Source organism: Solea solea, chromosome 18, assembly GCF_958295425.1.
Source record: "Solea solea chromosome 18, fSolSol10.1, whole genome shotgun sequence".
In the NCBI taxonomy this organism is placed as follows: domain Eukaryota; kingdom Metazoa; phylum Chordata; class Actinopteri; order Pleuronectiformes; family Soleidae; genus Solea; species Solea solea.
Genome location: NC_081151.1, coordinates 581905 through 604519, shown reverse-complemented (window position 1 = coordinate 604519; position 22615 = coordinate 581905). Strand labels below are relative to the sequence as shown.

Sequence of the window (22615 nt, the reverse complement as noted above, 5' to 3'; positions counted from 1 at the left end):
CTCTGAGATTCATTTTGTTTGCCAAGTTTTTGGCTTGAGCAGTTTTTGTGCTGGAGCCAAAGCAGCCACCATGACAACACGAGGGCGATATGATCTTCAGCTGAAGTTGCAGTCGGCTGCTGTTACACAAACAGCATCATGAAGTTGCAGCGGTGCCATGTCGAGCATGACTTTCAAGTACACTGCTCATCCATCAATGGGCCGTGACTCTCAGAGTTGACTCCTCCGATGGCATTCGACCCTGAATGCTAACTGAAGTATTTGTGATGAGGGGAAGTTTCCAGGCCAATTTCAGAGCGACTGCTGCAGCCTTTTTCACTGTTAGTAATCCCTACAGTCCAAGTCTAAGACTCAGAAAATGGGCTCGGGAGGATGGAGGCACAGCAAAGAAAGCAGGACCATGAACCCATTAAAAAGCTTCAATGACTTCTGCTGATACTCTGCCCTTTTATTTCACCAGTTCTGTCCTTGAAGTAAAGTTTGATGAAAAGGTAATGATGAGTTCTATCCAACAGGACACATTACAGCATAAGCTGCCCTATGAAGTTATGCCTTATATGTCTTTGTCTCCATTAAGTAAGTGGTGTGATATTATGAGGCAATCATATCAGATGTGACACCACCAATGGTGTGTAAGTAATAACTGTTGTGCAGGTATTAACGTGGCATTTCTCAACATGCAGTATTTCCCCTTGTGCTGTGATGTTCTTCTCCGAGTTATTATCCAGAGAACCCGAGTGAACTCTCACTGTTTGCATGAGCCAGAGGCGACCTTTGAGGGAAAGGACGGACGTGGAAGAAGCTTTCAGTACAAACAGCTCCTCAAAGGGCACTGGGTTTGCAGACAGTTCTGAGACAGGTGTTCATGAACGCATCTGAAAAATCTCTCAACTTATGTCTCACAGTAATGTCAATATGTGTAGTGGACTTTTTTTTGTCCCTTCAGTTTTTATTTATTTAAACACAGTGTTTCCTCCTTGGTCCAGTTGATGAATCGTGCTTTAAAGTTTGTTTGGTGACAATGGGATGTTTTCTTCTCTGTGGGGCGACTGTACGTTCCCTCCCTTGTTGGAAGATTGGGACATTTGTTGCACTGTGTGGCATTTGTGTGACAGGAGACATCACACACTGAACCTTCAATCATAAGCTAGTTTCATGGGGCCATTTACTGGGTTTCAATCACCTGGACATTTTGCAGTCATCCCTAGGTAACCCACAGGTAACACAATTCCATAAAACGCCATGTTGAATGGAAATTCTTAGAAAGATCAGCCATCGTTAGAGTAGATCTGTTATTGCGAGTAAACAACATTCTCATCTCACCCACGTAAAAGTACAATTTCCACACAAAAACATCTTAGTTTCCTGACATTGCACAAACCATGTGCTGTACAAACAGGCTATATTGACTAATCATGCGTCAGTCTTGGTGTTTTCTCAGGTATTGTAACACGAGTGTTCCTGAACATACAAACTCTCCAAGTGACTGAGCTAATGGGGAAAAAAAGAGGCTTTTTTTCAAATCCGTCGACTGAGTGCAAGAAAAAAAACCACTGAATGTTTGAGTTGCTCCAGTGAGTCCTGGTCTATTTTACCTCCGACTCCCTGCTTCTATGAATACATAACGATAGTTGAACAGGGTGTGCAGCTGCAGGATAAATCTTTACTATTTCAGAAATCCTTCTTTTTTTGATCAGGCCACAAAAATGGCTTGTTTTTTCCACGCTGTTTTCCATGCTGTGCTGATTGTTCTCCCAGGTTTTCTAACCCATGAGGCTGGAGTTTTCAACTGTAAGTAAATGTATATATATATATATATATATATACAGATGTAGTGGAGTCAAGTGCCTTTCATTTTGTTGTGTTGTCATATGTACTGTTTTTCTTGCAGCCACATTTATCAGAGAATTGCTCATTTCATCACACGAAGAAAGTGTTCATATTGTAAACGAAGCCTTCCGTTACTCTAGACTACGGTAAAAAACAAATCAACAAATGCTCTCTTTCAAATGAAATGCTACCTTTTCAAAATCAACAAAAGCACAGAAAGAACGTGCGAGTTTCTGTGCACAGACGGAGTGCGTCTTCGCCCTCGTCCTCGTCCTCGTCCTCGTCCTCATCCTCGTCCTCTTCGCATATGTTTACATTCACTCGGCAAGCGGAGCCTGAGACCCTGGGGATTTCCCGAGCTGCAGAGGTGTTTCAAACAACTGTCCAAGTCCTCAGGAAAAGAGCACAGCAGAGATATAAAAGGAATGTCACAGCATCAGGTACATTTACTTTCTGTCATCTCGGAGTTAAATTACACATGGTTGTTAAAGCAGCACACCAACATCTTTTCTTTTTCTTTGTTTTTAATATTCTACCTCAACACTGAATCATTTAAATGGCTTTAATCACATTCTCAGCAGTGTGTGTTTGTCCTTCCAGATTTAAATTCCTTCACATATACTGTAAAGGTTTGCTTTGTGTTCACTCTACTCTGAAAACACTAGGGCTGTTGTCATGGGAAGATGTGGCACTGATTGCAGAGCTGTCTCAGTGTCCTGCAGCAGCATCTCCAGATGTTTGTCACACCAACTCAAAGTACCGTTCCATATCTGGCATCTGCAATAACAGGTATCAAAGTGACCGGATTCATACTGTTAGACACTGAAACTTATTATAATATATGATCCAATAACCAAGGACACAGGCTTCTTGCTGCTGTATATATATATAAATACAAAGCATATTATATGTGTTAGAACTATGTATAATGAAGAAATAGGCAGCATCACTGTAGTGTGACGTGGTAAAAAATGATTTTATATTCAGCTTTACTCTTTTTGCATCTGTAACATAAATGGATTGTTAAAGAAAAGTCAGCCACTGTGCAGCATACAGTGTATATTTAGTTTGAAAGAAAGCAAAAGCACCGTCACCACCTAAATAATCCCTAACCCTAAGCCACTATTGTGTCAGTCATAGACAGCATGAAATTCCCTCCATTTTCTAAACTCAAGTTAGAAAAACTTTGTAAAAAAATGCAGTTTTCTAAACCCTCACTGACCACATGCAGACAAACGAATGCTGCTGATTCGGTGATGGCAAACACTGTTTTTGTACCACAGTGTTTTTGGACAGGCTTCATGATTATTTTTGTCAGGCAAAGTCCTCTCTGGGGAGCAGCCAACACTCCCTTGGTCAGATGGCTTCCAGCTGAATATGAAGACGAGGAGAGAGAACCCAGGGGCTGGAACCGAGGACGGCTCCATAATGGATTCCAACTTCCTTCGGTAATCTACAAAATGCTGGTCCAATGGACAGTGAGGTCTTAATGGAAAAACAGGAAATGAAGCGAGCTCGCCCTGCTCACTGCAGTTAATGTTGCATTCCATTTATTTTTCTAACCTGTTTTACAGCAGATTAAGTCCACTGCTGTTTAGGAACAGCACAAGTGTGTATATTAGCATGTGTGTGTGTGTGTGTGTGATGACTAAGATTGCAGCTGAATTTGCATTTTACGGCTTCAGCTTTTTAAAGATGCCATTTCCACAGCTTGAAAGGAGTTGGTTTCTAGTCATGTGGATGAACATCAAAACAGCAGTAGAAACCGTTGATATCTGCATTGAATTAGGGTCTTAATGTATGCACTCATTACACAGTGAGCGTGAGGTTTTTCCAGTGGAAGAATTCATGAAATATACACCAGTTGCATCAAGCGTTGATATACCATGACTTTATTTAACCCTTTAACACCTTTTTTGATTATTTTAACCATATAAGGGCCAGAAAATGTCCTGTGAGTAATTGATTTTGCCCATTTTTCCCAGAATAACTTCAGTAGTTATTCTGAAGCAGTTATAGCTGATTCGCCGGCTTCCTGCAACAGCATGAGTGATATTACCATAATAATCACACGTTGGCTTTCATGTGCAACTTCTAGAAACCGCCGGAATTCTTCCGATAGAACAAACCATCGCATAATTAAAGGGTTAAGTAGTTGTGTGTGTAAGTAATAATCATTGATCCTAACATAACATTTATGTTATAGTATTTTTGCGACAACAATTCATGAAAGTGTATTTGACCTCTGCATTTAATCCTTCCTTCTTACACATGAGCCCGAGTTCACCGGCTCTTGATTTGAACCAGCAACAAAGAACTTAGGTCCTTTCCTCTTGGTTATGGGCTGCCCCAAAGAAATTGACCTCGACGTGATTTGAACACGCAACCTTCTGATCTGGAGTCAGACGCGCTACCATTGTGCCACGAGGTCTTACATACACTGACACCAAGTGTTGTTGTATATGGTCTTGGTACATTATCATAACTGACTTTACCTCTGGCAACGTCAGAAGTAAAAACAGACTTTAGCCATTTCACAAAAGACTGACCACATAAAATATCTGCTTATACGACATAATCTCAGCTGACGGCAAGGAACAACAACCGACTGCACACACACACACACACACACACACACACTCGGCATCGACTGCAGCTGACAAGCAACCAGCTCATATGTTCTGCACCTGCTTTAAAGAAAACGACCTGTTCATGATTGATGAATGGAACAGGGCAGTGCATATTCAGCATTAGTTCAATCATAGATATATAGATGTAGCACTGTTCATACAAGGCAACCTGACCTACAGTATCTATTATGAAAGATCCCTTTGCTGATCTATTCATAATAAATGGAAGAATAAACTAACTCAAGGAAGCTGACATCCATCTTAACCACTCACTGGGACAGGAAATGTCTTCCCCACCATTTCTGTTTGAAAACATTGTCGTCCAGAATAACATGGATCTAACTGTGTCTACAGCCTTGGGAAGTAAGCAAGAAAATATTGAGGAGATCCTTTAAAAGTAAAGAGGACATCTATTCTCTCCTGCTGGTGGAGTGGGGGCAGTACATCGACCACGACGTCACCTTCACACCACAAAGCACCAGCACTGCGGCGTTATGGAGTGGTGTGGACTGTCTGAGCACCTGTGAAAATGTGCATCCATGTTTTCCCATTGAGGTAAACGCAACGCAACGCAACACAACAATCACAACAATCACAACGCAACAGTCTTTAGGTTGCTTACCTTTATCTTGAGCTCTCATCAGGGCCGGCCCTAAACTGAATCTGACTTGGGGCCCCCTCCCACCATCTAGGAGTCACCTGTGCTTGACTATTATTAATAGAAATATATAAACTAGAACTTGCATTAATTATATTTAGCTTTGTTAATTACTTGAAAACCAGTGTTTTTTAACAGTAGAGGGGATTAAAATCTAGAAATATCACTTTTGAGATTTCAAACATTTCAAATAAACTTTACACATTTTGTGGATTAACATAAACATAATCGATTGACGCTTCAGTCCACTAGAAGTGCTCACTTTCACTAGAGCTGTTGTGTGAGTGTATCACAATATGTGATGTTTGCAATATCCACGATAATATTGTATCGTGGCCCTGGTAAATGGTTTTAATATTCAAAGATACTGAACGTGAAAATAACAAAATACAACAGCTGACATTGCAGCAAAGTAGTAAAGCAGTTTTTTTGGGTTTTTTTTAAAAACTTGGAACAGATGCACACATTTGCTCCAACTGGAATCTTCAACTACAAATTAAAACCAAATAACTTATGATAAACACTTTTTGCATATATGAATGTATCTAAAGATAAAATGTTTTTCTACACATGAATGAAGCAGTCGCTAAGTTTCTTATGCCTCAGGCCGATCTTCTCATCTAACTCTGCAAATAAACACATGATTTTGATTCCTAATCCAACCATTTTCTGATGGTGGTTTGTTCAGTTGCTGTTGATGCGTCTCATTGTAAATGATTCTGTTTTTCTTCTACAGACAGATCATCACTGTTTGCCTTTTCACCGCTCCACACCTGCCTGCTTTATCCATCTGGGCTCAGATATTGAACAAGTTCTGCAGCGACAACAAATGAATGCCATCACATCATTCATGGATGCGTCGCTCGTGTATGGCCACAGCTCCCAGCTGACGAGCTTCCTGCGGGATCTCCCCGGCCTTAACGGCAAACTTGCTGTCAACGAGCAATTCAGGGATCCAAAAGGAAGAGCCTACCTCCCTTTTGTCGCCAGTCTGCCATCAACGTGCCGCCAGGGTCTTCAGCAGGAGAGAGTTGAGTGTTTCAGTGCAGGAGACAGTCGGGTCAACGAGGGGATGCCCCTGACATCCTTGCACACATTGTGGCTCAGGGAACACAATCGAATTGCAGAGGCACTGAAAAGCATTAATGGTCATTGGAGTCCAGAGATTATATTCCAGGAAACCCGCAAGATTATTGGAGCTCTGCACCAGGTATGTGAATACCAACTTCAGTTGTGTTCTTCTGAACCAAAAATTACTTGCATCCATGAAATCCATAAAAAAAGAAAAATAGAAGAAAAAAAAGAGCTAAATTTAAACTAAATCTAGACTAAAACGGTCGCTGGACACTTTCCTGTTGTGCACGTGTGGAATTCTCTGGTGTTGAAAATGACACAGTCCTATGGATGGTAGTCGTCACTGTCAAGTAACAACAGTAAGACTGTAACATCGTTTCCCTGATGCTCTCTTGATAGTTTCCACCGGTGCACTGATCACCTTTGTTTCCTGCAGTTCTTGCTTTCGTCTTGTCCTCTCAGTAAAAGTACATTCATTTTCTTTCTCACTTATGCTAAACTGATCATGAGGAGAACCAGCTGCAGGATCATGTGTGGGTGGTCACCACAGAGGCAACATGAGCATAAACTGAAAACGTCGCACAACTCATCAAGTTTTGTCAGCGGCAATTATCAAAACTATAGAGCGACAAAATAAATTAGGCTGATATTATTCACCACGACATCCACTTCTATTTTACCTCAAATATCTGAGAAGTTTACTTTCAAAATATTGACATGACACGTATAGAACACTCACTCACTCACTCACTCACTCACTCACTCACTTTCTCACTCTCTCTTCTACTGCTTTATCCTCCACATGAGGGTACACCCTGGACATTTCAGCAGTCCATCACATAATGTAGAATATATAAAATTGATATTATAGAGACAAACAACCATTCACTCTCACTCTCACACCTACACCGTTAATTTAGACTTCTGCTCAATTATTGCTACTTTATATCACTACTGAAAATGCGATATAAAATGAATCATAACTTTGACTCAACAAACATTTTTTTAAAGCCTGAATATGTGACCTATAAACACCTCTCACACCCCCAGGATGTCCAATAAGGAGTTGTGTATTATTTACCATGATCTGTGCCGTGTGAGCACTAAGGATTAAAAACGTTATTTTCTTTTTTTACTGTGACAGCACAAAATCTCAGGAGGCTGAAGGTCAAGAGTTAGAGAGAGTACACCATCGCTCTGTTTCAGTTCAGTGAGTTGGACGATACAAGCACAGCTTTTACTTTCTGCACATAAAATTTTCCAACAGAATAAGTCCCAGCGCACTTATGGCTGCAGAGGCTGCTGTTAATGATAAATGTGTTGAATTTGCCTCAGCAGAAGTTGAAAAGTGTGGCTTGTGAGACCTCGTCAAAAGGGCAGGGTGAAGGAGTTCTAGCCTAGTTCAAAGCTAAGAGAAAAAACCCTGCTGTACCAATTCCTCTTAATCTCTTTCATTAATGTTTTTACTCATTCGTTATCCAATCCATTATCCAAGTGCCCTAGAAACTGTTTGAGCATGTACCTCAAACCACAAATCATTGTCTGGCAGTAGTGATATTGATCTTCTCATCTATTCTAATCAACTATTGGCAAGAAAAAGAGCAGGTATATTTCTTAAAATGTCAGACTAATCCTTTTAATTGCTTGTTCTGTCTCACCAACAAGTCCCACCTCGGTGGTTTGTGAGCTGATATTTTCAAGTTGAGTTTTTTGGCCATGTTTTTTTTCTTAAAAGAGAAGAAAACACATTTGGAGTACGAGCTGTTAATCACATCGTGTCCATGCCTCAGGAATATGTCATGCTTTATTGTTCATTGGACCACAAAGTTCTCAGGAAAATGTTTAATGATGTCATAAATCAAGTGAGAAGCAAGTTTAATTACCCATTCACTTGCACACAAACAACCACTGGAGTCACTGCACTTCCAAGACCTGAGGACAGTCCACACAATATGAAATTAACCTGCAATTTCACACTATCACCCACAGATGTAGTGTGTGTACGTACATTTACAGGTAAATCCTGGCAGCAGTTTCTTCGATGGCTTTTTCTGTGTTCACATTTCAGGTGTGATGAAATTCTACTGAGGCAGGTAATGTCTGCACTGTGCTCTTGTCGTCAGGCAGGCCAAGCAATACCGTACCATTCCAAACCTTACTGCACTGTAGCAAACCCAGCATGTTCCATCATTTCTGTTCATGAAGACCAAACAAATGCAAAAACAATAACATCCAAATATATGCACTTGAGCTTTAAACCTCCTGCCTTAGCTCTAAATTGAGTTGTCAGTGTTCAATCATCTTAAATACAGAGCAGTGCAGAAGCTTTTGTGTCTTCTACAGCTGTGACATAAAAATGCATCCGTCTTTGTCACAACACAAATATTGTCTCAAATTAAGTGCAATAAATATGGAACAAAAAGTGGAATTTTTTATCCATTACATTATGCAAAACAGCCTCTGTATGGTAATTCAGTTTTTTAGATGTGATGGGTGTCCTTAATGGTTTTTTTTTGTTTTTTTAAATTAACTGGCAGACTTTCTAAAAATAGTCATTTTCGATAATCACAAAACAAAGCCTATCCTTTTTTAACATGATTTTATGGTCATATTCATAGGGTTGGCAAACCAAAAATTGCTATTAATTACCTCATTATTATACATGTTATGCACACTGTCTTCATTGTCCTGAATTTAATTATGCCATCATTCCAGTGAATGATATGTAAATCACCCTTCTGTAAACTTAATTTAGAGTTTCATGACATGAGGCAATTTAAATTTCATGAACTTGAACTATGACTGGTCAGAATATCATAAATCATCTATTCAGTTCTAATATGTTGTTGATATCTGATATTTGTGCTTTGGATGGTTGGAACAGTTAAATTGTAAAACTCACAAAAGTTGAAAAGTTCTCTCTCTTTGTTGATTTGGTTGAACAAATGCCAGCACCATCACTTTAACAACATTAGCAACTCTTCCTTCATAGAGTCGAGCGTTTCTCTCCTCACAACAAAGTCAGTGAACTCCTGTGCGTGGGTTCATCCTTTGATGTTGGGATGACGCATATTGGTTTGGTGAGGTAGAGTTGGTGCAGTCCAGAGTTTACAACTGGGCAGCGTGTTATCTGGTAAATATCTGGTAAAACTGATGCAAGGATTTGTAAGGAGGAAAGTTGTTGTTTAAAAGAAAGCTGGACCTTATTTGTGTTATGAAAGCACTTCACGACAGCGTCGTCAAATTCAATGAACGCTGTGAGGCACAATGCTTCTTTACATCCTGATGTGAATGACTTTGCACTTTGAATTTCAACATGGGAAACATAATACACTTGTCACTATTAGCTTCAGCTTCTGCACTGTTTGTCAGAAACCTTTCAGCAGCTGCTTGTTTTGACTGTTTACCTTTTGTTTCTGGTGTCATGTAGTTTCACAGGACATCAGCTGTTTCCATTTGGGATGTCACAATCCCAGCCTCAAGTATGAGATGAAAGCTGATCCGGGCATTCTTTTGCAGAGAGATAAACAACAACAACAACAACAACACTTATCTGTGTTTGTACAGAATATGAACGTAAATGCTCTGGTACCAACAAACGCACAGAACGGCATTTAAAGATAAATGCTTTAGAAAAGAAAAACACACATATCAACAGTATCAGATATCACTTGAGAAAACAACCTCGTCCTGAGATGATGTCACATGATCTAAATGCTGCTGAACAGGGAAGCTCCGCCTTTGACTCAACAACGTCCAAAGTAGGCTGAGCAAAAAAGCTTAAAAACTTATACAGCACATTTTACGATGAACGATGTAAATGAAGATCATATCACATGTAAATGGACCTTTAGGCGACAGGTGAACATATACACATGTGCTGTCTTTGCTGTTTCATGTAAACCACAGTGTAGAAAGTAAAGATGCTGCTTACAGTAAGAGTTTCATTATGTTTAAGTTAAATTCCTTTTATGTAATGTCTGAAATGCAAGTTAGTCAAGATGAGATACATCCTGTTTTCATTGATTCAGAACTTGTGCGACCCTGACAGCTGCTGTTTTAAGTCTGATGGCTGTAAGAATCAACCAGCCGTGGAATGTGCCGCTTTGCTGTCACTGCCAAGTCTCAGCACAAGAATCCTTTATCACCTCAGTGGTGATGCTGTATTTTCCATAACTGCAGGCAAAGTTTCAACAACTCAAAGTGACTTTAATGCATAACACCAGAGGAGAGACTTGGAGAGTGCAAACCTCTGCCAAGACTGCTCAATTTCCCAAAGTGTCAATATACTCAGGGGTTGATCCATTTCCTAATAACCACCAAAATCTATTCATTTCTTAGGCTCATAAAAATATGTCCTTTACTTTCTGAGTTATCCAGCCGTGTAATTTAAAATAAAACACCAAATAATACCAACCAATAAATGTATAAAAGATACTTTCACCCAAGTGGTGCTAGTGAAGTATGTGTGAAACAAAATGACACTGTGTAGTGGAATAGTGGAAGGTAATTGGGCTTGTAACCGGACAGTTGCTGGTTCGAATTCCCATCTGGTTATGGGCTGGTGTCCCAATCTCCTGTCCATCCTGGTCACTCACAACGAAAGTCTTCAGTTCTGTCACCTCCAGCTTTGCCTCTTCTTTTTTTTAGATAATAGCAGGTCTCACTGTTATGTCATGTGTAGTTGACCTAATATTACCTTAAAAATGTCTGATTGTGTTAGTGTGACAATTCTGCCATCCCAATGAGAAGGAGAAAAAACCCTCTTATTCTGATATTTTATTCCTTTTAACCAAGAAGAAAGAAACTAGTTATCAGATGGGAGTTGTGTAAAATAGATTGATCGTGAGACGTTTTGAACTAAGGCACATTTTCAGAAATCATGCATTTGACTTTTATTTTATTATGGACTGAAGAATGAATTAAATAATGCTTTATGTATTCTCTCTGTTCCATGTCAAGATATGCACAGTGTGTTCATTCAACATTTCACTGAAAACATTAGAATTCAATTTATACACCTGTGAAATAAGTGAAGGGCCAAGGCAGCGTAAAGCGTTCATACTGAGCGTGCACATACCGAGCGGAAAGGTCATCTCAATCTTTGCTTCTCACTCCTGCTCCAACATTGTCAAGGCTATTGCTTATTTATAAACTATGCACTGTGAAGGTACACAGTTCTTTTCTTTTGTGTGAAATGTGGTGATTGTTTTTAAAAACTTTACTTCTTCATAGTATTTCAGTGCAGTTTTGCTGCGCAGGAACACTGCATTTCAATGAACATGGTTGTCGGGAGGTTAGATACAAAAGAACAACATAAAGTAACCGAATAATGTGAAGTCTACATTCTTTAGTCAAAATCCATCCAATGGGGCTTGTAAAAATAAATGAGGTGTCTAAATGTAAGCAGCAGAGACTAAGAGAGTTTGACTTGTAGCCTGTAATATGTATGCACATAATACGAGTGAAAAGCATTGTCGACTCCCTGCCTGATAAATAACCACATCCTTTAAACTCCATGGCCCTCATTTCAATCTTTTCTGTCCGCACTTCATGAACGACTGCTGCCCTGACACAAAATCACACAGGCTGCTATTTAATTGCTTTATTTATTTTTCAGTAGAATTTTCTTTATTAAATAAGAATCAGAGTTGATAAATGTGAATATGTTCTCAGTGTCTCATCTTCTTTTTAAAGTACAAGTAAAGTATTTTACAACATTTTATGGGCAAAACAACTAATATATTTAACAAGAAGATGATTGTAATGAAAATAACTTTCAGTACATGTCGTAAACAATTGATATCTTCTCATTCTTGTTCACAGAATGTAGTAGTTAGTATTTTGATGGTGCTGTTTACTGCAGCAATGCTCCATCCTGTTTCAAATCTATAAAATAATATATATAATATATATTTGACTGGTTTGAAGCTTTAAGGGATATTATGTGGATTTATAGCTTAAGTGATGCTCATGGTCCTGAGATTCTAGATTCTTTATGATTACATCAGATATTGTTCATGTTTTGTTCATTTTATTCTCTTTTTTTGACTCCCAGATCATAACCATGAGAGATTACGTTCCAAAGATCATTGGCCCCGAGTCTTTTGAACGTTACATTGGACCCTATCATGGATACGATCCAACAACGGACCCCTCAGCCTCCAATGTGTTTGCCACTGCAGCATTCAGGTTCGGCCATGCTACAATCCCTCCAATACTCAGGAGACTGAACGAAAGCTTCCAGCCCCATGAGCGCTTCCCCCACCTGAGACTACACGACACTTTCTTTAGCCCATGGAGAATAGTCAAAGAAGGTTGGTACGCTCACACCAAACAAACTGTAGTCTTACTGTAACAATTAGTTGCATATATATCTATAGACTTTGGCTACTCAATGTTCTCCTACATGTGATTCATTACAGAATGTGCAAGAATCCAATATACAAGCTCTAAGAACCCTTTCCACTAATTATCATATCCAACTACATTCATTATTTATTACTTATTCATTTGTTTATTTGTGACTCACTTGAACCTGGGTCGTATTCTCATTATTGTGACCACTGCGATGTTGGGTTATGCTAACTTTGCACTCGCCACCTTTATTATGGAGATTCTGTTTCCACAGACTGCAGCCAAAGAGCTATTATCATGGAAAGCACTTCAAACTCCCCACAGATTCTGTAATTCACTGATATTCCCCGTCTGGCATATTGATACTTCATTTGTATGTTCGACCTTCATTGTGCAGAATGATGTATGTGCAGTCCAATACCAGAGGGCTGAAAGTTCCACTGTACTCTCTTCAACTGTTTAAGCAGTTTTATAAGTATGGTCTTTTGTGTCTGAAACAATGCCTGAAGAATCTTTAAATTGAATATAAATCATTTTAAGTCAGAGGGAAAGAAAACACAGGAAGTTTCCTGCTGGAATAACTCCAGTGGCAAACGGCATAGCAATGTGCTTCTATAGGGAAACTCGCAGCTATTTGAAGCAGCTGTATTTAAAAATCTCAGTTGTGACGCTGAATCACATCTTCAGTCTTCACCACCCATCATTAAACTGTCACAAAAAAATAAAACATAAATGGAAATCCCTAAAAGATACAATACTTGTATTTCTTCCGACAGAGACATGAATGTTACTTCTGAACATCCCATGATTTCACCTTTAAACATGACATAATTGACATCATTTACACACATGCTACCTTTAGCACATTCTTCAAAAAGAACATTGTTACATTATATCCAGAAGGGCATTAAACCTTAGGGCTAGTTGCAATCACAGTGCCCTCTGCTGCACCAAGACGGTCTGCTGTGCTTCTAGACTGTATATTTTAAACTGGATTTTACAGTTTGAGTTTGGGTTCCCACGGGTCCTTGGAATCCTTGGAATTTGAAAAAAAATGAAGGCCTTTGAAAGTTTTTGAAAATCACCATAAATAGACATGGGTCACTGAAAGTGCTTGAAGAAAGAAGGTTAGTTGATATTTAGGTAAATGTCTCCCCTGTAGTAGACTATATGCCTACACAGAACAAATGTCAAGTCTTAATTGCTAACAGAGTTGTGGACACTGTCCCTCTCCGCTGTTGACGTGAGATTCTATCCAGAACAATGAGTGAGTAACTTTAAGCAAGAGAGAGCAAATGACAAAGTGATGCCTGGTCTCACAGTTTAACAGCTGGACTTATTGTTATCACATTCAGATTTTATGATGCTTTCACTCAAAACCCTGCACTCAGCTCTGCAGATCCATTATAATAAGGCCATGAGAGCAGAAGTGCACAAACCTGGTTAATAACCACCTGTACAGAAAGGTAACACCCACAACGAAAGGACAAATTCATTGCTCAACAAACACCACTTGGCATTCTATTGTTTGGTGAATTTTGACTTGTTGACACAAAAAGCAAACAAATACAAAGCACAGATGCATCATACAGACACAGCATGAGGAGAAATGTGTCCACACCACAAAGATTTTGAGAGAAAATCCAATCCAGGCTGGGACTGTGCTGTCAGCGTGAGCGCAGGACTTTGAGTGAAAGCATCACAAAAAACCTGAACATAAAATCAATAAGTGCTGCTCTCAAACTGAAAGACATAATAAAGATTTGAAAAAAAACATGCGTGTGTTCTCAGAGCTTTCTGCTGTGGCTTTGAACATAGAGACAAAACTGAGGACTAGTTAAAGTCACTATAAAGTTGTATGTTCAGCTTGTCGTTGAGAGAGTTTGTGTTCTTAGAAGTGGTGAGTTTTCAGAGAGGGACGCGTTTGACAGCTGTGGAATCACCAGATACTGTGGACTGTGAATGTCTTGTGTGCAGACAATGAATAGATACAGCTTGACGATATTCAAGTCTAAGTAAATGGGGCAGATGTTCCCAGGAGTGGCTCGGTAGACCTGGAAAACCTGGAAATATATGGTACTGGAAGTTTACAAAAAAAGGGTTGATTTGGAAATCCTGGGTCTGCACTGACACAACTGAACTCAATCTGATTTATGATCCATGATCCAACCATGGCTCCCAAACTCAAACATGTTTCCTCTGGTGGTACTTATTTATTAATAGGTTAATAATAAATTAAATAATAATAATTTGAGTCACCTTAGTGACACACACTCCATCTAAATCTAATGTCACTATACCAGTGCGTGAAGTATATGTGAGGAAGAGGAGGATGATGAGAGAGCAAATGATCTTATTGTGAATAAATCTGCCTCGACCTGTTTACGCCACTGTGCTTTAACGTTGGTGATGATGGTGTTACATCGATCCTGCAGTGAATACAGTAATCACCGGGTACATTCCTATTCCATCCCAAACTATGTTTGTTATGATAAACATCACATCCCTCTACAAAGGTCCATTCTTCCTGTCTGCACCAGTAAAATTGTTTGGACAGCAGAGAGCGCAGGGGAAGCAGCAAATCCAAGCCTACGAGTGATACACACACACACACACACACACACACACACACACACACACACACACACACACACACACACACCTGTTCCCTGAACAGCATATATCGACAGAGCTCAGAGACACGGAGAAAACATTATGTGCTCGCGTTTCATCCTCTGTTTGTCACGTTATTTGTGATTATAGATTAATGAGTGCACTTTTGGCAGTTTTCTTTTTTAATTGCCCAATTGTAAAAAATGCAGTGTAAAGCAGGAGCGTCAAATGACCTGGAGGCCAATTAGTGTCTAGTCTGGTCAAGAGGGGGCAGTATAGATACAAAAATGGACAAAGTAATTAGCAATATGATCTCAACTAATTACACAATATTCCATTTATAACATGTTTTTGGACTGTGGGAGGAAGCCGGAGAACCTGGAGAAAACCCCCCCACACACACACACACACAGGGAGAACATGCCAACGCCATGCAGAAAGACACTTGTTCCGACAGGGTCACGAACCCGGGTCTTCTTGCTGCAAAGGCAAAGTAACAGTGTTTACTTCATAATAAATCATATGCAAAATAAATGTATTAATATCAAAAACAGACTTAATAATAGTGTCAGCCACACGTGCTGTGTTTAAAGGTTTTTATTATAACATGATATTAAGTGGTGTGCTGTATATAATGCACACACACACACACACACAGTGCAGCCACCCATCCACCTGTCATTTTTAAAGCCTCTAGCTTATGAAAAGCTGTGTTTTGTGTGAAGGTGGAGTTGAACCAGTCCTGAGAGGTATCATTGGAACTGCAGCACCAGTTGTTAGCACAAACATGCTGATGGCAGAGGAGCTCACAGAGAGGCTGATTGTCCCCAATGTATCACAGCACATGGACCTGGCTTCACTGAACCTACAAAGAGGACGAGATCATGGTCTTCCGGGTAAGTCATCATGGACTCATCAAGAGTCCACATGAGTTTTTTTTTTTTTCAAATAAAACACACCATTACATTTTCATTTTGGAATGCGTGAACTCTTCTCCAGTCCACACTATTCCAGCATTTTTGAAGTTTGATAAAAGCTGCTGGCTCTATTTGCAGTAGCGTTTTAGTCTGGACGGACAGAAACTGAGACGTTTCAGGACGATGATGTAGATGAATGAGTCAACGCTTACTTTAAAACTGAAATATGTGACTTTGAAATAGAAACAAATCCAATCAGGTCCACACAACCCCCACTGTATTTCTCAGCGTAGCAGTGTTAAGATCTTGTGTCACCCGGTGACATTTCCCACACAGGAAGTGACTCATTTTATGTCAAGACAGACAGAGAATTATTATGATGGAAAAGTGAGACGGATGAAAACAGGTCGGAGAATGATTGAAAACACGCAAATAGTTTCTCAAACACCCAGTTGGAATGTTTTCTGAAAGTGAACAAACAACTACAGAGGAGAAAATCCACTGCCTGCACCGACACATGTTTGCCCGTTCACATCTGATACAGATCTAAACTGCTCATAAACAGTAGCGTGGTCACAGTCATCATACATGTGCTTAGGCCTCGTCTCTGTGAAGCCACTGTTTTAAAGTTTATGCTAAAATAAGAAAGTCTTAATAAAAGTCAGCAAATTGTGGATTATTGATTATGAAACAACTTTTCAGGGTACAATGATTGGAGAGTGTTTTGTGGGCTGAAGCGTGTGAAGACACTGGACGATCTCAAAGAGGTTGTGGGAGACGACACGGTTGCTGAGATGATACAAACCGTGTATAAACACTTGGACAATATGGATGTTTGGCTGGGAGGACTTGTTGAAAGGTTGCTGCCAGGCTCAAGGACGGGTGCCCTCTTTTCTTGCCTGATTGGAAAGCAGATGAAAGCACTTCGTGATGGTGATAGGTACGTTAACATGCTTCTGTAAATGTATTTATTAAAATGCTTCTTTTTAAAATGGCTATTCTTTACAGCTTTTGGTGGGAGGCTGACGGTGTTTTTACCCAGCAACAGAAGGTCGAGCTTTCAAAAGTGTCTCTGTCTCGGATCATCTGTGACAACACTGACATACGGGAGGTGCCCTATGATTCTTTCAGATTTGGGAAATACCCGACCAATTACGTCCCCTGCAATCACATACCATCAATGAATGTGAACGCTTGGAGACATGAGAGGAGCAGAGGTGGGCTGGAGAGACTGGGCTACTGTGCTTGTCCTGTATTATTAAGAAAATCATAAATATTCCTTTGACTTTTATCATCTTTTTACTGCACACACTAACGTGAAAAACTTCTGTCGCCCACTTCCAGACTCAGAGCAGTGTGGCTCTCCACCAAAGATAAAGAATGGGGATTTCATATTGTCCTCTTCATCTGGGAAACTGGCTGCGCTGTACTCCTGTTACCATGGTTTCCAATTAAAAGGTGCCGCTGCGTTAGTTTGTGAGGGGAATCGATGGAGTGACAAACCCCCACAATGTAAAGGTACGTCAGCTGTTTTTGACACGTGTTTGTCCGTTAACATCTGCTTGTGGTGAAGTCATGTTAGTGTAAAGCAGCTCAACATTAACACAAGGTCAGCTGGTTATTAGTCTACTCTGAACTGCTGCATGCTGTGTACTGTATCCTCTGTTTTAGCAGCACACACTTGTTCTCATTAGGCTGGTGCTTTACTGCCCTCTGCTGGAAGTGTATAGCAGAGCTTCCCAAATGTATGGATGTATGGATGATGAACAATGAGCGAGTAATGTTAAGCACGAGGAAGCAAATGACAACGTGATGCCTGGGAAATGAAATTCCAACATCTCTGTTTCACCAAAGAAAATTACAAAGACTGACTTTGGAAAATTACATTACATGTCATTTAGCAGACGCTTTTATCCAAAGCGACTTACAATAAGTGCATTTAAACATTTGGGTACAAATAAGAGCTAGAAGTAAGTAAGAGCTTCAAGTAAACCAAACTATGAAGTGCTAGTCATAAGTGCGATGTATATGCAAGATTTTTTTTTTAGATTTTTTGTCGTCGTCGTCTTAGTCGAGGTAGAGTCGGAAGAAATGTGTTTTTAGTCTGTGGCGGAAGATGTGGAGGCTTTCCTTGGTCCGGATGTCGATGGGGAGCTCGTTCCACCATTTGGGAGCTAGGACAGTGAACAGTCTTGAGTTCTGCGAATGCCTCTGCGATCCGCTCAGTGAGGGGGCAGCGAGCCGGTTTGCCGATGCAGAGTGGGCGGGCTGGGGTGTAGGTTTTGATCATGTCCTGGATGTAGGCTGGACTGGATCCGTTTGTAGCATGGAATGCAAGCACTAGAGTCTTGAAGCGGATGCGAGCAGCTACAGGAAGCCAGTGAAGGGAGCGGAGGAGCGGTGTAGTGTGGGAGAATTTTGGTAAATCACTTGACCAGATGCTGATTGTGCTGCAAATCGATAAGTGGACTCCAAGTCCTTGGAAAGTCCTTTGAATTTCATGTCAACCAAGGTTTGGGAACCATTACTCCAACCTGTTTGCTGCCGTTTCGCTTCACTAGTCCAATGTTACTGTTGCCTTCGTCTGCACACTTTCTGTTCGCTGATAGGTTTAATCAGCATTGTGGGAACTCATTTGACAATGGTTTGAATGTAATGTTTGTTTCAATTTAAAATGTAAAAATCTTTGGATAAAAGCGTCTGCCAAATGACATGTAATGTACACTCTCAACTTTTAAACTGTGAGTAAAACAAAAAAAAGACATGAAATTGTATTAAGAGATATGTCAATATCTTTCAATTTATCAAGGTGTGCAGGACGTAGAAATAATGCCTTTTTCTTTCCATGATTATTGCAGTTTAAAGTGCCTTCACTATTTCATGTAGTCAGTAGGTCATGAATGAGTTTAATCCACATGTCAATGAAGGATTAAAACAAAATCACCTTGAGAGGCTTGAGTCTTAGTTGGCACTCGAGCAGTGAATCTGAATGAATTTGTTTATAAAAGTTTGTTGAGCGATTACTTCGAGACGGCACACGTTCATTTCTGTAACAACCGCAACAATGAAAACGCTGACAAGGTTCAACCTAGAAGATGTCATTTATTGAAAGTGCACTGCTGTTTATACGACACAGCAACAATGAGCGCCCTGATACAATAAAGTCATTGTAGTTTTCACTGTGAACGCAATAAGAACACCTGTGAGTGTTTGTCTGTTTGTTTAAGCAAAGTACATGTCAGCTCATGCCCATCATGGTTAATTGCTAATGACTTGCATTGTAATCACGATTATTAAACAGCAGCACTTTCTCCTCCGCAGGGAATCATCATTAGGTTGTTGCTGTGGATCCAGAAATGCTTCACAGGAAATGTCGCTGTATTTATTTTTATTCTATGATTTTGTTGATTAAAATTGTGTCTTTGGAAACAGGGTCTAAGCTATGTTTGCAGGAATGACCAAATATACTGTAATAAGTGGAAAAATCCTGTTAATGTCAAATATGCTTAACTTTGAATCTATCTACAGTAAGCTGATTTTCCTTCATTTAAAAAAAAAATAATACACACTAACAATCAAACCACTCATGCTTTATGACCTTTATTCTTCATTCTTGTTGCATCTTTTCTGTCTCTTTTTAAACAGTAGCTGCTGTATGTGAAAACACTTGTATACACACCCACCTAAACACACTGCAAACAGCCAAATATTCTATAAATGTATTTAAATGTCCTTGTTTTGATAAAGACATTTTAAATCCAGCCACTTTAACACTGTAATGTGACTTAAAACTGGAATAAAAAACTGCCAAACTTTAAACAAAACATTTTGTCCAAACACGGTTAAATAAATTCTCCATATAAAACACTTAAAATGACTTTAGTCTAAAAATAGTAATACTTAGAATAAAAGATTCTTAATGAAGGACACTACATAAGTAGATTTACGGCAAAGCTTCACACACACATTAATGCTTGAATGTAAAACAACAATTATTTGTACCGTAGCCACACATCAGGTGAGACTGGGTCTCATTACCATCAACTTCTGTCACTTGTTCATTTTAAACCTGACTTTGGCAGATTTATTTTCAGGGCCATGTTCGAACGACGAGCAGAGAGCAGTTGTTCTTATTTCTATACCTCTTGTTCCTCTTGTTACTGATAATTAAAGCCTAATGTGAGCTGTAACAGAAAAGAAAGGCTCTTCCACTGTAGTATTGCTACTCTGACCACTGTGCTACTTCACTGGGAGGCAGCTGAGCATTTGAAGACGTGTGTGCTATTTTGACAAAGTGATAAGTGTTGGGTTTCATTTTTTCCGAACCCATCAACTGGAATCCCTTGGTGTTCTGGGTGTGTCGCCTCTCAACTCACACAACACTATTGTTCCTATTCTTCATCCACTATTATACTGGTGAAGCCAAGGGTGCTGAGTCTTGTCATATTGTGATGCTTAGTGCTGATTAATCTTGCTTTATTGAAACTTGTCGCCTACGTGTCACTCTTGTCACAAACTTTCTTTCCAGTGCAGCGCACATCTTTTGTGTGAATCGAACCCTCCCCATTATTCTCCCTTTCACAATACAAGCTTTGACGAAGACACATTTGTGCATGTCAGCCAATATTATTTTAAATAAAAACCTGTGAGCAGCTTCCAACGGTTGCCCTTGCAGTAACATTCATAAAACGTGTAGATTTATGCATGTGTTTACTAACAACATATGTCATGCTCTGTATTTACAAGTGTCCGGCCCGGGGACACATCAGCATGTAGACTAACGGAGCCGGGAATCAAACCCACGAGTTGAAAGACGACTGGCTCTACCTGTGAGGTAATATACTGTGTATAACCTTGAATGCCCTTTTGCACACTTCTATGTGGGAAGAATGGAAAAGGGAGCTTTAAAGTCAGACTTAGTGAAAATAAAATACACACAAAAAAATCTACTACCCCACAGCTGCCCATTACAACGTAGTACATGGAAGTCCTTGTTCTCTGAAAGTCATATCCAACCACGATATGACTTTCAGTCCGAGGAGTTCTTACACTAATAAAAGTGCCGAAACTCAAAATAGTAAAACTAAGAAGTGCCAATACTGCATACCGGACATTACTGGCCCACTTTTATTTTCATTTTCTCTCTTTTTTTTTTTTTAAATTGAATGGTTGACTGTGTTGCAGGGTAATTATTTTGACACAAGGGGGGAAATGCTTTTATTTTAGCACCCTCTATTGGCTGTGTACCAGGACAACTGGGGAAGACGATGCCTCCCACATCTGGTATGTAATTCCAATTTATTAAATGTTTCTTAGATCGTCATGAAGACTTAGGGGTCGTTAAGCATTGGTTTGTTTGTTTGCGTTAATGCTCTTGTTATTTTTTCATGTTTTTTTTATCATTTAAAATCTGTAAACCAGACATTTTTCAAGATATACGTTCAATAAATGTTCCACAACTTCATTTCATGTATAATTTTAAAACACATCCACATAAATCTTACTAAACTTAGCCTGGAAAGAATATTGTAACAAAAAAACAAAAAAAATAATCAGATGACTCATCTGTGAGTCCTGACTCAGTCTTTGGGAAGGACTGTACAAGATGTCCTAATTAAAACTCCCTTCAATTCTTGTATCTTGGAAGTTGTTTTTGCTGAAGAGTTTTGAAGGTTAAACAATAAGTTGTTGTGTTTTCACGATCACATCAGTTTGTAAAACGCTGATTGTAATTTTTCAATGTACTTTTAAAAGAAAGTTCCTCCATGGAAAGTGGCTGCAACATGAGTTGTTCCCTGTAACCACAGTTTCTTTCTTTTCTTTTTTTAAATCTGGCCAGGTGAGTTATACTTGCCACCAGCAAAAGCACGTAGGTGATTGATTGACTGGTCTATCGAGCACCGTGGCTGTAGCTGTGCTACCTTTCAAAATACAATGTGAACAGTATGTCTGCTGTACTGATAAACACACAAAGAAACAAAGAAAGAACAGTGAAAAAGAAAAAGGACAAATGATAAAGAAATGACCTACAAATTGATTTTGCTTCATTTTGGGTACTCATCTTTTTCAATTTCACAAACACATGCATCACAAAGTGAAAAATGATTACCCCTTTTCCAGAAAAGTTGGGACACTATAAAAAATAAAATCTGTATTTGTTGAATGACTTAACCTTTAACAGGTGACAGGTATGAAACCGGTAACAGGTGCCGGGATGAAAATTGACTATAAAAGGAGCAGCTACAAAAGGCAGAGAAGAGAATTGACCGTCAATTCAAAGACATCATTTCTCAATATTGCAAAATGGTTTAAGTCTTTCACCATCTCCAGTACATGATATTGAGAAAAGATTCAGGTAGTCAGGCAAATCCTGGTGCGTGAAGGCCAAATGTGAAAACGGCTGCTGATTACGTCCTCGGGTGGTATTTTAATGAGGAACTGTCACGCAACAGTGATGGACGTAGCCGCATGGGCTTAGATGTCCTTTGAAACTCTGGGTGTCTGTCTCTGCGTCAACAATGCAACCCCAAATGATA

General features: G+C 39.6%; 1 protein-coding gene and 1 non-coding gene across 2 annotated transcripts; one reads left to right on the top strand and one right to left on the bottom strand.

The window, feature by feature from the left end:
- The first annotated feature begins 1506 nt into the window (after positions 1–1506).
- tpo (thyroid peroxidase) lies at positions 1507–19936 on the top strand. Its single transcript, XM_058615569.1, has 13 exons — positions 1507–1791; positions 1892–1976; positions 2074–2270; positions 2496–2619; positions 3149–3278; positions 4815–5015; positions 5855–6328; positions 12251–12509; positions 15888–16058; positions 16782–17019; positions 17088–17296; positions 17424–17597; positions 19401–19936. The coding sequence occupies exons 1-13, from the start codon at positions 1707–1709 to the stop codon at positions 19412–19414; spliced, it is 2361 nt and encodes a 786-aa protein (XP_058471552.1). The 5' UTR covers positions 1507–1706; the 3' UTR covers positions 19415–19936.
- Positions 4190–4261, bottom strand: trnaw-cca (transfer RNA tryptophan (anticodon CCA)). Its single transcript has one exon. It is a non-coding gene; the product is annotated as a tRNA-Trp (tRNA).
- Positions 19937–22615: the final 2679 nt, after the last annotated feature.

Coding starts and splice junctions, on each gene's coding strand:
- tpo (XM_058615569.1), top strand. CDS start 1,707: ATGGCTTGTTTTTTCCACGCTGTTTTCCATGCTGTGCTGATTGTTCTC. Junction 2,620..3,148: donor TCTGGCATCTGCAATAACAG/GTATCAAAGTGA, acceptor TATTTTTGTCAG/GCAAAGTCCTCTCTGGGGAG. Junction 6,329..12,250: donor TTATTGGAGCTCTGCACCAG/GTATGTGAATAC, acceptor TTTGACTCCCAG/ATCATAACCATGAGAGATTA.